The sequence below is a fragment of the Mustelus asterias genome, chromosome 14 (assembly GCF_964213995.1).
Source record: "Mustelus asterias chromosome 14, sMusAst1.hap1.1, whole genome shotgun sequence".
Lineage (NCBI taxonomy): Eukaryota > Metazoa > Chordata > Chondrichthyes > Carcharhiniformes > Triakidae > Mustelus > Mustelus asterias.
The window spans coordinates 56,719,560-56,733,734 of NC_135814.1; the positions used below are offsets into that span (position 1 = coordinate 56,719,560).

The following is a 14,175-nucleotide window of genomic DNA, read 5'->3' on the forward strand; positions in this document are numbered from 1 at the left end:
CCCAATTCTCTGGCCTACCACTAATCTTCACAACATTGTATACTTTCGCTTTCAATTTGATAACATCCTTAATTTCCTCAGTTAGTCACTGTTGGTACATCCTTCTGGTAGTGTCTTTCTTCCTCAATAGAATATGGGGACGAGTCTCCCCAAAAAAAACTAAATGCCCAACGGATGGGAATACGGGAGTTTTTCCTACCATTCTTTGGGCAGCTGAGTGCAATGAATCTTCACAACTCTGTGCATCATGGCATCCCTACCGCAATTCATGCCGCTGGTGAGGGGGAGGGGGGGTGGTGGGGGGGGGGGGTGCGGGGCCTCCTCTCGCTGGAGAGGCCAGCATCAGCACCCTAAGTGGGCCATTGCGCATGTTCCGATCTGTCAGTGGTGAGATTAGCGAATGCGCGCTGGCCCCATCGCCAATCTCCCGATATCTGGCCTCCCAATTGCTTCCTCAAACCGCCCCCCCCCCGCCCCCGCTCCCGATTGCTGGCTTCCATGACCCCCCACCCCCGATTGCCAGCCTCTGCGATCCTCCCCCCCCCACTCAGGTTCAGTCTGACCTCCCCTAATGACCAACCTGACCCCCTTTCCCATGTCCAGCCCCAATCGTGCAACCCCATCATTCCCTAATGCAGAGTGCGAAATGGGTCCCCCCCCACACCACTGATTGGACCTGTCCCCCCCGTAGGCACCGCCCCTCAAGCCCCATCCCCTTTGCACTGCCCAAGCGACACCCCCGCTGCCCCTGGCCTCCTGGGGGAGCCTCAATGGCCTCTATCCCCACCAGCAGGGTGGTCACGTCTGGTTCCCGTTGATTGGGACCATTTTAAATCCCCGCTGGTGTGAACCTCTCCCGGTGGGATGGGAGACTTTAGTGAGCTCTGAGGATACCATCCTGGGCTCACTAGTGATATTGAAATGTGAATTTCAATACCGTAATCAGTCTTGCGCTGATTTCCTGCGTGAGGCTGTTTACGTTAAAAAAAGTGGCTGGGAGAGTCACGATTGGGTGGATGCCAGTCCTGAATCCCGCTATAGGCCCCCGCTGATATCTCCCAGCCCACTGCACACCTCGAGCAGAGCAGCGGGCCAGGAGAATTGTTGGGAGTTATGAAATAGCTCTTTAAATATCTGCTGCTGTTTATCTACCATCTTACCTTTTAATCTACTTTGCCAGTACACTTTAATTAATTCTGTATTTATACCCCGGTAATGGCCTTTAAGTTTAAGACATTCTTTATGAACACAAAATTCTCGCTCTCAAACCGAATATGAAATTCCATCATGTTATGATCATTCTTACCTGAATGATTCTTTACTTTGAGGTCTTTCATTAATCCAGTCTCATTACACATTACAGGATCCAAAGTAGTCTTGTCCCTCAGAGGTTTCAAAATGCACTGTTCTAGGAAATCATCCTGAATACATTCTTTGAACTCATGCTCTGCTACCTTTGCCAATTTGATTTGTTTGCTCAATGTGAAAATTAAACTGATGTTGATTATTGCAGTGCCTTTCTTCCAGCCCCCCATTAGTTTTTGATATATACTCTGTCCTACTGTATAGCTAATAAAGAGGCCAATAAATGACTCCCACCAATGACTTTTCTCCTTTGCTATTTCCTATCTTCACCCAAACTGATTCCATGGGCAAAATCTTACATTCTGGAGACTGTGGCGGAAAAGTTAACGTTGTTGTGGGAAAGTCACCACTTCAGAGTCAGACTTGGAGGTTCAACGAACAGTTTTATTCGGACAAAGCTTTGGGAGAAGCGCTGGCACTCTGCAGTACAGGCAGTCACCTTCTCAACTACACAGTGGTAGTTGAGCATCTTTTATACTTTTTAGATAATAGACAGTACGGACATTAGCCGTTAGCACATCGTTACAAGTTGAGTAGACAGGTACGGACATCGACAGTTAACACATCATTATACATAGACAAGTATGGACGTTGACAGTTATCACATCATTGTACATAGAGTAGATACATTTATGCAGTTATGTCCTCTATCAATGGCTGATCTTGTTATAATGTGGAGATGCCGGCGTTGGACTGGGATAAACACAGTAAGGAGTCTAACAACACCAGGTTAAAGTCCAACAGGTTTATTTGGTAGCAAACGCCACCAGCTTTCGGAGCGCTGCTCCTTCATCAGGTGAGTGGGAAATCTGCTCATAAACAGCAAACAGGGCATATAAAGACACAAACTCAATTTACAGAATAATGAATAATGATTGGAATGCGAGTCTTTACAGCTAATCAAGTCTTAAAGGTATAGACAATGTGAGTGGAGAGAGCATTAGCACAGGTTAAAGAGATGTGTATTGTCTCCAGACAGGACAGCCAGTGAGACTTTGCAAATCCAGGCAAGTTGTGGGAGTTACAGATAGTGTGACATGAACCCAAGATTCCGGTTGAGGCCGTCCTCATGTATGCAGAACCTGGCTATCAGTCTCTGCTCAGCGACTCTGCGTTGTCGTGTGTTGTGAAGGCCGCCTTGGAGAATGCTTACCCGAATATCAGAGGCCGAATGCCCATGACTGCTGAAGTGCTCCCCAACAGGAAGAGAATAGTCTTGCCTGGTGATTGTCGAGCGGTGTTCATACATCTGTTGTCGTAGCGTCTGCATGGTTTCCCCAATGTACCATGCCTTGGGACATCCTTTCCTGCAGCGTATGAGGTAGACAACGTTGGCCGAGTTGCAAGAGTATGTACCGTGTACCTGGTAGATGGTGTTCTCACGTGAGATGATGGCATCCGTGTCGATGATCCGGCACGTCTTGCAGCGGTTGCTGTGGCAGGGTTGTTTGGATGTCGTGGTCTCTGTTCTCCTGAAGGCTGGGTAGTTTGCTGCGTAGTTTGTTTGCTGTAGTTTGATGAAGACGAACATCTCGCCAAGGCCAACCCCACACCCCCACTTCTTGCCTTCAAACAACCGCACAACCTCAAACAGACCATTGTCCGCAGCAAACTACCCAGCCTTCAGGTGAACAGTGACCACGACATCCACACAACCCTCCCCACCTCCAAGTACGCCACTAGCCCATTCCACTAGTTCATCATAATCCTGGGACATGATCACTCCCATTTTTAGGATGGTTTGGTGAGCGCTCGAGAGCCCATCCTTGAAAGCCTGGATGAAAGCTCAATCCCACGGTCTGGGTTCCCTTGCCCTGAGCATTCCTGGTATACTTGGAACAACTGTTCCCCGTACTCAGAAGCTCCTTCCCCCTTTAGCTGCTTGGTCGTTGTAATTCTGCTCCAGTTAGTAGGAGCATTTCCTAAAACACTCTGGACTTCTGTTTTAAACTGGGTGAAGGGTGCCTGTTGGGCATCTATTTCTGCTATTAGGGCGATTACATTTGTCCAATGTCCCCCACTATAATCTTGTGCTGGGGGAGTGGCGGGTCCTCCTGCTACCTGCCTCCATTTATCCACTGGACATGCTGCCCTGACCAGTTGGTGTACGTCCCTCGGGTGCAGTTGGTGTCCTACCCATACTGTATCTAATTCTTCCCAGAATTTAGCGTTCGCTCTTCTAGGTTGTAGTTTACCCAGGGAAGCCATTATCTGCTGTCTTTCGCCTGGGGTGAATGGTTTATAATTTGCTTTTGGCTGCGCATCCGTTCCCCCTCGGGCTACTGGCGCTACGTTGTGTTCTAGCGCTTCCCATTCCTCTGGAGGGGAGGTTGGTCCCTGTCGTGTACACTCAGAAGGGGGTAGAGAAACAGTTTCCCCTCCCCATTGATTCTCCTCTAACACTCGGTTTCGTTTCTCCAGTTCTCTTACTCTGGATTCTAACTTTCTAATCTTTTCCTTATCTTCGCTCCATTTTTTAGTGGAAGCGACTACTTGTTCAATTAGTCCCGCTAATTGATGTACTAATAATACCTCTGCCTTCTTTGTCTTGTCTCTCTTTTCCCCATCTATCCACTTTCTCTGTTGTTCTAAGGTGTGAGAAGCATCCCAGCCATCCCTTTGCATCCTCTTTTATCAACGCATCTCTGTCTGTCATGTACACTTCAATAAGAGATCCTGCAGGTCCCCTCTTAACTTCTTTATCTGCCATCTCGCAGACTTCACTACCCCCGGTCACTATTGCCTCCTTGGCAATGTGTTTTATGCACCGTACGGCCACGATTACTTCCTAGCAATGTGTTTCTCTACCGTCAGGGACTTCACTACCCCCGGCCACTATTACTACCCTAGCATCGTGTTTCTCTACCATTTCAGGGTTTCTATTTATACTCACGGCCACTATTACCGCCTTGGCAACGTGTTTCTCCACCGGAGTCCAGCTCTCGGTCAGAGTGATCAGCTCCTTTTCCACACCACTTTACAACATTGACAGTCCAGTACCCAACTATACAAACTTTCATGCAAACAGGTGGCAAACTCTGCGTTTGTTCGCCACTACAGAGTTTGATGTTAACTGACCTTTGCCACTTGTGCTTCACGATCCTAAGTGCCCTTGAGCCTCTATGTCCACTTCAGGGTCCTGACCTTCATGTGGGGGATTTCCCCTCTTAACAACCGGTCTAAGGCTGCGCGTTTGAGACAGGCACTTCCTTGTCCTCTAGTCGGTCAGCACAAGTAACAGTCAATCTATACTTATTACTATACCATCAACAATCAGTACTTATCTCTATACCATAAATTCCCCTTAATTTTACCCCTTTTAAACTGTATTGTTGACTCAGTCTGACTCCCACAGATTCAATGATCTCTACCCCGGTTTGCCGATCGTGGCCAATTGATCGAACTTACCACCAGTAGCAAGATCCTGCCGACTATGCCAATTTGTTGTGGGAAAGTCACCACTTCGGAGTCAGACTTGGAGGTTCAACAAACAGTTTTATTCGGACAAAGCTTTGGGCGAAGCGCTTGGCACTCCGCAGTACAGGCAGTCACCTTCTCAACTACACAATGGTAGTTGAGCATCTTTTCTACTTTTTAGATAATAAGACAGTATGGACATAACCATTAGCACATCGTTACAAGTTGAGTAGACAGGTACGGACATCGACAGTTAACACATCGTTATACATAGACAAGTACGGACATTGACAGTTATCACATCATTGTACATAGAGTAGATACAGTTATGTCCTCTATCAATGGCTGATCTTGTTATATACACTAATGCATTTATGTCCCCATCAGTGGCTGATCTCGTTATCAAACTAATTGTTCTGGGTCTGCTTTTATCTCAAGTTTAAGGTGCCTCAAGGTCTGACCTGTTTCCTGCAGTAATTTAAACACTACAGGTTTTAACTCTTTGTGTAATGTCTGTGCCCAAAGTCAGTGCCTCTTAATGTCTTTTCCCAGAGTCCATTTTGTGTGCCAGGTAACCATTTTGTGTCCTTTACTTTGATTTCACTCCAACAACGTGTTCCCCGCTGGTCAGTGGGATAGATTTTCACATCCGATTTTCCACTTTTCAGTTTATTAATTATGCATCGATGAAATAATGATCGAATCTCGTGGCAGGATGGGCAATAATTTGCCTGCTTCTCATAGAGTTGAAGATCATGGTGCCATATTTAAATGGCACCTGTACAGACATTCACTCACAGCTGGCCAGGTGTGGGCTAAATGTCTACCAATGGCAATCAAACATAATAAACCCTTGGTTTCATGGTTCAGTGGGCCCTCCCTTGGGTTTCTACTCCAGGCCTTCCAGAAGAGACAGCAAGTCCTCTTTCTGAGGGATGGTCTTCCCACTTGACCATGCCAGCTTGGGAGGAGGTCACTAGAAAGGTCAGCACCCATTCCACTCAAAAAAAGGAACCATTCTTCAGAGCAGGAAATGAATGAATGATCTGATGCTTTGCCGGGTAATAGAAACTTCTACTCATTCAATGCTCACACACTCATAAGGGTATTAGGCAGGCTAAGGATTAGAGTCCATAGAGCTGTCACATATTACCAATAAGTTCTCGCACAAACATCATCTTAATCACATACTGGAGAGGGTTGGACACACACAACAGACGTACATGCTTCTAAACTGCTCTGTCATCCATAGTTCTGATGTGGAGATGCCGACGTTGGACTAGGGTAAGCACAGTAAGAAGTCTCACAACACCAGGTTAAAGTCCAACAGGTTTATTTGGTAGCACAAGGTTTCGGAGCGTTGCTCCTTCTTCAGATGAATGAAGAGTTGTGTTCACAAACAGGGCATACACAGACGCCAGGTACACGGTACATACTCTTGCGACTCTGTCAAAATTGTCTACCTGACACGCTGCAAGAATGGATGTCCCGAGGCATGGTACATTGGTGAGACCATGCAGATGCTACAACAACGGATGAATGATCACCACTCAACAATCACCAGGCAGGAGTGTTCTCTTCCTGTCGGGGAATGCTTCAGCAGTCAAGGGCATTCAGCCTCTGATCTGCGGGTAAGCATTCTCCAAGGCAGCCTTCATGACACATGACAATGCAGAATCACCGAGCAGAAACTGATAGCCAAATTTCGCACACATGAGGACGGCCTCAACCGGGATCTTGGGTTCATGTCACACTATCTGTAACCCCCATGACTTGCCTGGGCTTGCAAAATCTCACTAACTGTCCTGGCTTGAGACAATTCACACCTCTTTAACCTGTGCTTAACCCTCTCTCCACTCGCATTGTATGTACCTGTAAAGACTTGATTACCTGTAAAGACTTGCATTCCAACCATTATCTTGTAAATTGAGCCTGTGTCTGTATATGCCCTGTTTGTGAATACGACTCTTCGCTCACCTGAAGAAGGAGCAACGCTCCAAAAGCTTGTGCTGCCAAATAAACTTGTTGGACTTTAACCTGGTGTTGTGAGACTTCTTACTATTCTCACAGTCAATTTATCTGTCTTTATGCAGGACAAGATCACCCACAATCGACATGAGAGAGCCAAGATCAGAGAGCTCTCCTAGAGCTCAAGCTACTATCCTCTCACGAGGAGCAGGCAGTAGAGTTCATTGGAGAGGATCGGGACCTGTTCTGCATGGAAGGTGAGATCAGCCTTCCCCAACAAGCCAGTGAGCATCTATTGAATCTACATTGGCCACACATGGACAATGACTGTGAGTGACCTATAGTGTTGGAGCCTGCCTTGTCAATCATTCACTTTCTCTTCTCTCTGTCCTAGCCACCAGCCAGAAAACGTGAAGCAAGAATTAGAGCAAGTGCTTCAGCCTCAGCTCCCTGCTGCGTCTGTTCCTCATGGAGAACGTAGAAAATATGAGCTGCCACATCCCTACAGATGAAGGCCCCTGTGGCACTGTCTTTCACTCATCTCCATGTATGAGCTCTGTCTTCTGTACAACCTTGGTTGCACTGAATGTTTTTGTGGATTTGCCTCCTCGTCAGCATCTGTATCTTCCTAAGGACCTACTGAATCTTATCCAAGAGCAACAGTCTTCCCTGAGCTGTGTCAATTGGCAATGAGCCTTGCTTCTTCTCAATTCCATCAACACTATCAGGAAGGCACATTGCCTGCATTCTTCATCCCTTTTATCAGCGATTGGATATAATTGAGCGAGCAATATTAGTTCCTGTGGAATGGGTCTCCCTTCATGTACAAACCAGAAATGCTTTCTCTAGCCCTTGACTTTCCCTCAGTCTGCACATCATATACCAAGGCCACCCCTTTCAGGAGGATAACAAGTGGCTGAACTTTCACCTCAGATATGACTGCACATTCACAATGAGGGTCTTCATGTCAAAAGATTCAAGTCATAGAAGCTAGTCAGTGATGTGTTCGTTGTCCGCCAGTGGCCTTGGCAATAACTATGGATACCCAATCCATGTACAAATGTCCTGATGGCAAGCATAATGCCTTGAATGCCATGACCAGTGCACTGGGAACATAGAGGCTTGTAGGGTCCCTGCTCAGTAGATATGGTCACTGATTTTTGAACCCACATTCATTCCGATAAGCCTCAGTACACAAATGCACTGCAGCAACTAAATGTAATGAATTGTCATCTGAACGGGCCCCATTAGGAAAGGAGTCCAGCTCATTCATTGTGCATTAGACTCTCAAGTCTAGCACTCAACTAACCTATGCTCTCCATGGTTTGAGCAAAATAGTTATATCAATAAGATCTGCTGTGCTGAATTCCCCCACATGCCCTAAGATCCACCCTTGACCAATATATTTTTCAACTTGTTTATCAAACTGCTTCATTGTAAAGTGAGCTCGAAAATAGTGCTGCAGAATTTCATCTGGGAGACCAGTTTCTGACCTCCCCCGTCACCCAACAAGTCACTCCCATCCTCCTGCAGCCTCAAAGCCTCCTAATCTCTCTTCTTTCTATCACTATTCAGCCTCCTGTTACCCTTGAACACATCATTATCCATTTGTGTAATCCTATTCTCCAAAGTGAATCCTGTGATGTCAATGTTTCCATGCACTTTGTTGACCTGACCCCTCCCCTCTCATGGTTACCTGACTTTCCTGGAGCTCACCCATGAGCCAATCCAATATTACCCATGAGTTTCAGCAACCGATTTGTTGAATCCAAAAGTCTCCCCTGACTGTGATGGTGTCAGCTGCCTCACAGGACTATGCCTCTAACCCCAGGAAGAGTATCGTTAGGTGACTGACTGACCACGTGCCAAACCATCACTGCACAGAGGCTTTCCCACACCCAAGTTCAGGACCGAGACATGTGTGCCTTGCAGAGCCTTCTAACAGAGTTCACACAACCCCAGGACAGTATCTTCAATATGCTCATGGCAGTGTGGCCTCAACCCCAGGACAGTCTCTCAATATGTCCCGAACAACACGCCCTCAGCCTCAGGACAGTCTCAATATGTCCCCAACAACATGGCCTCAGTCTCACGGCAGTCTCAATATGCCCCTAACAACATGGCCTCAGCCCCAGGACAGTCTCTCAAGAGCCCCCCTCAACATGCCCTCAGCCTCATGACAGTCTCTCAATATGCCCCCTACAGTATGGCCTCAGTCTCAGGACAGTCTCTCTATATGCCCCCAACAACATGGCATCAGTCTCAGGGCAGTCTCTCTATATTCCCCCAACATGGCCTCCCATGCTACCCTTGGTGCAGTTAGTGATACAGGCATCATTGCTTTTAAAGGTAAGTGAAAGAAGTGTCTACATACCTCAAAGTCATTAATGAACTGAAGATACATGCCACTTAGTCAGGCAGCAGACAGTTCTAATTATCCAGTGGTGCTCACTTAATTTGGAGGGTGGATATAATTCTGATGAGTTGGCCTTTTAATGAGCATTTATAAGATACAAGTGAATATGGTTCCCGACATAGCTCAGCAGGAAACTTGACCCACCTTTAACCCAATATCAAAGTTGGGGGGAAAAAAATTAATTTCCTGCCGGCAGGAAACCAACTATCCATCATGTCAAATTTAATGTCTTGCCCACCATGATTTCCATCGTTTGTGGGAATGGAAAGTTCCACCCCAAATCTTGATTTTCCGAAAGAAGATAATTTCTTACTATTGTACATATCCTTTATTAACCCCATCTCCTTTTCCTTTCCTCCTCGCCTTTCGAAATGTCAAATGCATTTGAATATTCAGGACCTAGCTTTGGTCACCTTGTAACCACATTTCTGTAATAGCTAGTATAATATACTCATTTATTTTTATTATCAATTCAGCCATCTTCTGTACCCTCAATGGCTGTAGGGAACTTTAGGTGGAAGATGGACCATAGAACAGCTGGAAACATGTTGGCAGACAGACAGCAAGAGAAGCAAACTAATGGGGTAAAAATGCTGTAAAAAAAATACCGAATTTCATTTCTTTCCAGACTGGCTGTTTAAAAATATAATTTTTCTTTGCTGCTCCTTGTAACTATTCCTGCCAGAATATCTGCTGTCATGGTATGTCATGTTCATCTGTCTTGTGCCATCCTCACATATCCACTGTATCTCATCTGCAACCACCCTGGTTTCTTCAGTTTTATTTTAAAGAACTATGTAACGAATAACACACTAATATGATTACTTTTTTTTTTAAACTTAGAAAAGGTTATTGCAAACCTCTGGAAATTGGTTTGTTGTAGTCATCGCATTATGCTGATAGACATGTAATTATAGATTGATGAAAAATAAATTGTGCTGAACACAACGTGAACCAACCTGTAGGCTGTAATTTGACCGGCCTACCCATCATGGGAATTGAAGTGGTTTGGTGGGACGGGGGGTGGGGGGGAAGGTGGTGGTAGGAATAACTATGGAAAGGTCTGTCGACCTTGGGTGGGATTTTACAATTTCGGGACGAGCAAGGCCGTAAAATCCTGCCCTTAGTTTCAATAGGATATCTATGTTCAAATTATATACTTAAATTTACTTCAGAGAAGATTTACATTGTTTAATTATTCAAATAATTTTAACTCCAGTGGGTCACTTTCAATCAACAACCTCTTGTGTACAATGGCTGATTTTGAATTTAGCTTATCATTAAGATTATGGATATCTCATGCAAATTAAGAGGAAAACCAAACTAAATCAAGTGTTTTGTAACAGGATTTTTATTTTATTTTGGAATCAAATTCATCGTAAGCTTTTAGAAAGCCAAGGGTCAGTGCCACTTAAAGTGCTTAGGTTTTTGCATCATTAACTGCAATCCAACATGACAATAAAGCTTGAATTTCAGACATGAAAGGCAAATTCTGCTATACAAGTAGCTTTTGGTAGATGGCAGCACTAGTATTAAGAATCCTGATGGCCACCTTTGTGTGCAGCTGCATGAAGCTGTGTGTAGACCTTCAGTATGCAAACACAAAGTGTCACTGCATGATGAGGTTCTATCTGTCCCCGGTGTTGTGAAGGATGGGTCTGGTAATGTTACCACAGAGCACTTCAAGCAGTTGGGCCGTGCTGTACCACCCATCTCTTGGGGAAAAGCTTTGACCACAACTCCATCAGGTAGTGGTCTGCATGTAATGTCTTACAGGTTCTGCAAGAAAAGGAGATGGCAGATCCTGTCAGATGGTTCCCTGAGCAGACTGTCAATACCATTTAGCAGAATGCCTCATTGTCAGAACTTTCAAACAAGCAACAAGAGGTAGCATGGCGGCTTGAGAAAGGTCCACCACCCATCAAATCCTTTCTACACCCCCAGAGTCTCACCCTCTCAACATGTTGCCCTCAAGGTGGCTGTAGTGAGGAGTCCATTGTTCACCACCTTTTGGAATGTGCCTTTGCAGGGAAGAACTAGAGAGGGATGCAGTGGTTTTTGTTGAGGATCAGCCCAAAAGAGCTTTGTGGTGCAGGACTTTGCGCTCTACGGGCTGTTTCCTGGAACACACAGAGATAAACATCTACTGTGGTTAGAGGATCATCAGCTTGATGAAAGGTGCTTTTTGGTCTGCCCAACTGGTCTTCCAGTATAGAGTTGTATTTGACTGAATATTGCAGACTGGCACATGCCTAAGATCCAGAACTAAAGCTTAGGGCAGCCACTGCAGAGGTGCAATGGGGAAAGATTGCTGTTTAAGGCCCATTGAGGGACTGGAAAAGTGTTGAACGAGTTGCATGCCTGACACTGAATGTATTTTGTGAATATCAAGAGTATTGAAATTGTATTGAGGTACCTCAGAGAAGAATATATTGTATGAAGGAAAGTTGAATTCTACTGTACTTTCTGTAATTTTCCAATTTGAAATGTTTTGCTCTCAGGCTGTATGCTTGACATGCAATGTATATTGTAAATATCAAGAGAATTACAATTGTATAGAGGCATTTGAGAGGAACATATACTATATGGAGGCAAGTTGATTTTGTGGCACTTTCTGTAATCTTCAGGTTGAAATGTTCTGCAATATACTTTTAAATATTTTATGAATGAATTATATTTTTGGGGAAAAATAGTACACCCAATATTTCCACTTAAAAATGCAGCTGACATTTTGAAATAAAAATGTTATAATTTTACGCACTTAAAAACAGTTTATTGACATGTTCTTAGATAAATTATTTATTCTCTCAGAGAACTTATTCATGCAAATTGCACAAAGAGGAAGAATACACCTCAAGCTACCTCTGTAGAAATGGAAGCTTGCAATCAGGAAGATAAAAGACACATTTTTTTGTCTACAGATAGTCTGTAAAACGAGAATTATGAAATTGATTCTGTTGAATAGTGTAATTGATATCTATTACAAAGTATTAATCTACCACTATATGTTGAGAAGTTTCCTTCAAAGGTCCCAAGCAATTCTATCGAACAGTTTGTCTCAGTTCCTACTTTCTAATCTGGCAAATTACACAATTATAAACTAGAAGACCTGTAAAGCTGTACTGGAGAAATTACATTCCATGTCCTGTTAATTTTGCTACTCACTACTCCTTGTGGTAGCACAATGTGCACATATCTATAGACATATTTACAAATATGAAGACATCTTTGAACTACTGGTATCCTGCTGTCTGAATACATCTTTTTTTCCACCTTTTATTTTCTTTCCATTGGTGTTGTCACTGCCACTGCATACAATTTGAGTAGTTTTTTCTGCTTCTCCTGTTTCAAACGATATCTCTAAGTATGACCAAGAAGTCACTACAGTGTTGATGGCACATTTAGTAAAATCAATTATTTCACAGAAGTTTTGATGAAAAGAAAGGTAATATACAATCAATCTCATCAATAACAATCAAACTGCACATGGAATGTTAATCATCAATATTCATTATTTGTATACACAATCATTTAAAATAGGATTCCACCAAAAAGTCAGTGTGACGTTAAAAGGCAACATTCACAGAATTGTTGGTTTAAACTATAGACCACCAATAATGCATCATTCATCGTGATACCCAACATAGTTGCTGAGCTTTTCAGGCAACAGATTAAAAAAACAATGTACTGTCTCTACCTTATTAAAAATGACATAACAAAAAACTAATTAAACAAAATTACTAACAATAATGAACATTCTTTCAATTTTTCATTCCCATTGCAATGTGCAAATTAGAAAAGGCAAAGAGAATAAATTCATTGTTGGATCTGAAAACAAAATCTCCTTCGTGGCCAGCTTAGGGTCCAAGAATTTATAAAGTAATAATTACTCATTTAGATGGGTAATACATTTTGTTCAACTACACATTTGTCAGCATCTTATTTTAGAATTAAAAAGATCGGTTTGAAGAGAAGCACTGGAAATTTCACTTGCTCCAATCCTTCGCCTGCCTGTCACAGATTGGTGGCTGGATTTTTCTTGGACCTCTGGATAGCTGGTCATGACCAGGTGAACAGTAGTGCAGGTCAAGTTAGCCCATGTGGAGCTTTGGTATCAATAAAGTTTGATAGTTGTTTCACAGTTTCAGGAGAGTGACCTTTTAAAATCATGCCACTGTTCACAAAAACTCTTGTCTCCTACCACACAGACAGACAGAAAATAAACACTTAAATATTGTTTTAGTTATAGAAAATAGAAAATGCCAAATGCATTGTGGACCAGAGAACAATGACTAGGAGATCTGTTTTCAAGGCTGAAGCTAAGTGTTCACTTTGCTTACACTGCTGTTGCCACATCTGAAATACAACTAATAAAAGCAACTAAACTTGGAGTATAGAATTTGTTTCTTGGAGATTTGTCCTCCTAGTTCCCAAATTTCCATTTTACAGTCAATGTTGAGACAATATCTGTGGATTTAAGTAATACAAATATTATTCCAATCAACTTCCTGAAGGCTGAGACTGAGACGAAGGAGCAATGGTAATATGAGACTGGACGGGTAGGTTCATCTCTGAACTCTGGTCTGCCATCTGAGTGAGGACTGAAGTAGCAACAGCTTCTACCATAGCCGTTGAACTTATACCATTTGAGGTGCTGATGGAACTGTGTTGGATGACTTGGGTTTGAGGGCTGCTAGGTAGTGGACTGTCTATAGGACTCTCATCCTTTTCTGCATCTGATGAAAAGCAAATCAGAGATTTAGTTACATAGAAGTATATATTAAAATTAATTGTAAGCAGTTTCTACTGTTTCTCTGCTCTGCAACATTAATTGTAAATAGGGATTTTTTTCCCCTAACTTAATGTAATTTTACATTTATAATTCATATAAAGAGAAGTTTCACGTATTTACAGTAACTTAAAGCAGTGTGGATATGAATTATTTGTGCCATTCAAGTAACACCATGACAATGTGTACTTTATTCTTGAGAAATGATTTGTGTAACACA

General features: G+C 43.4%; 1 protein-coding gene across 11 annotated transcripts in view; it reads right to left on the minus strand.

Annotated features, from left to right (window-relative positions):
• Nucleotides 1-10,505: 10,505 nt before the first annotated feature.
• atf2 (activating transcription factor 2) overlaps nt 10,506-14,175 on the minus strand; it is a 157,130-nt gene continuing 153,460 nt past the window's right edge. For all 11 annotated transcript variants that reach the window (XM_078228440.1, XM_078228436.1, XM_078228431.1 and 8 more), the window contains one exon: nt 10,506-13,902. In XM_078228440.1, the coding sequence (XP_078084566.1) occupies nt 13,667-13,902 (236 nt within the window). In that variant the 3' untranslated portion in view covers nt 10,506-13,666. The remainder of the gene's footprint in view (nt 13,903-14,175) is intronic.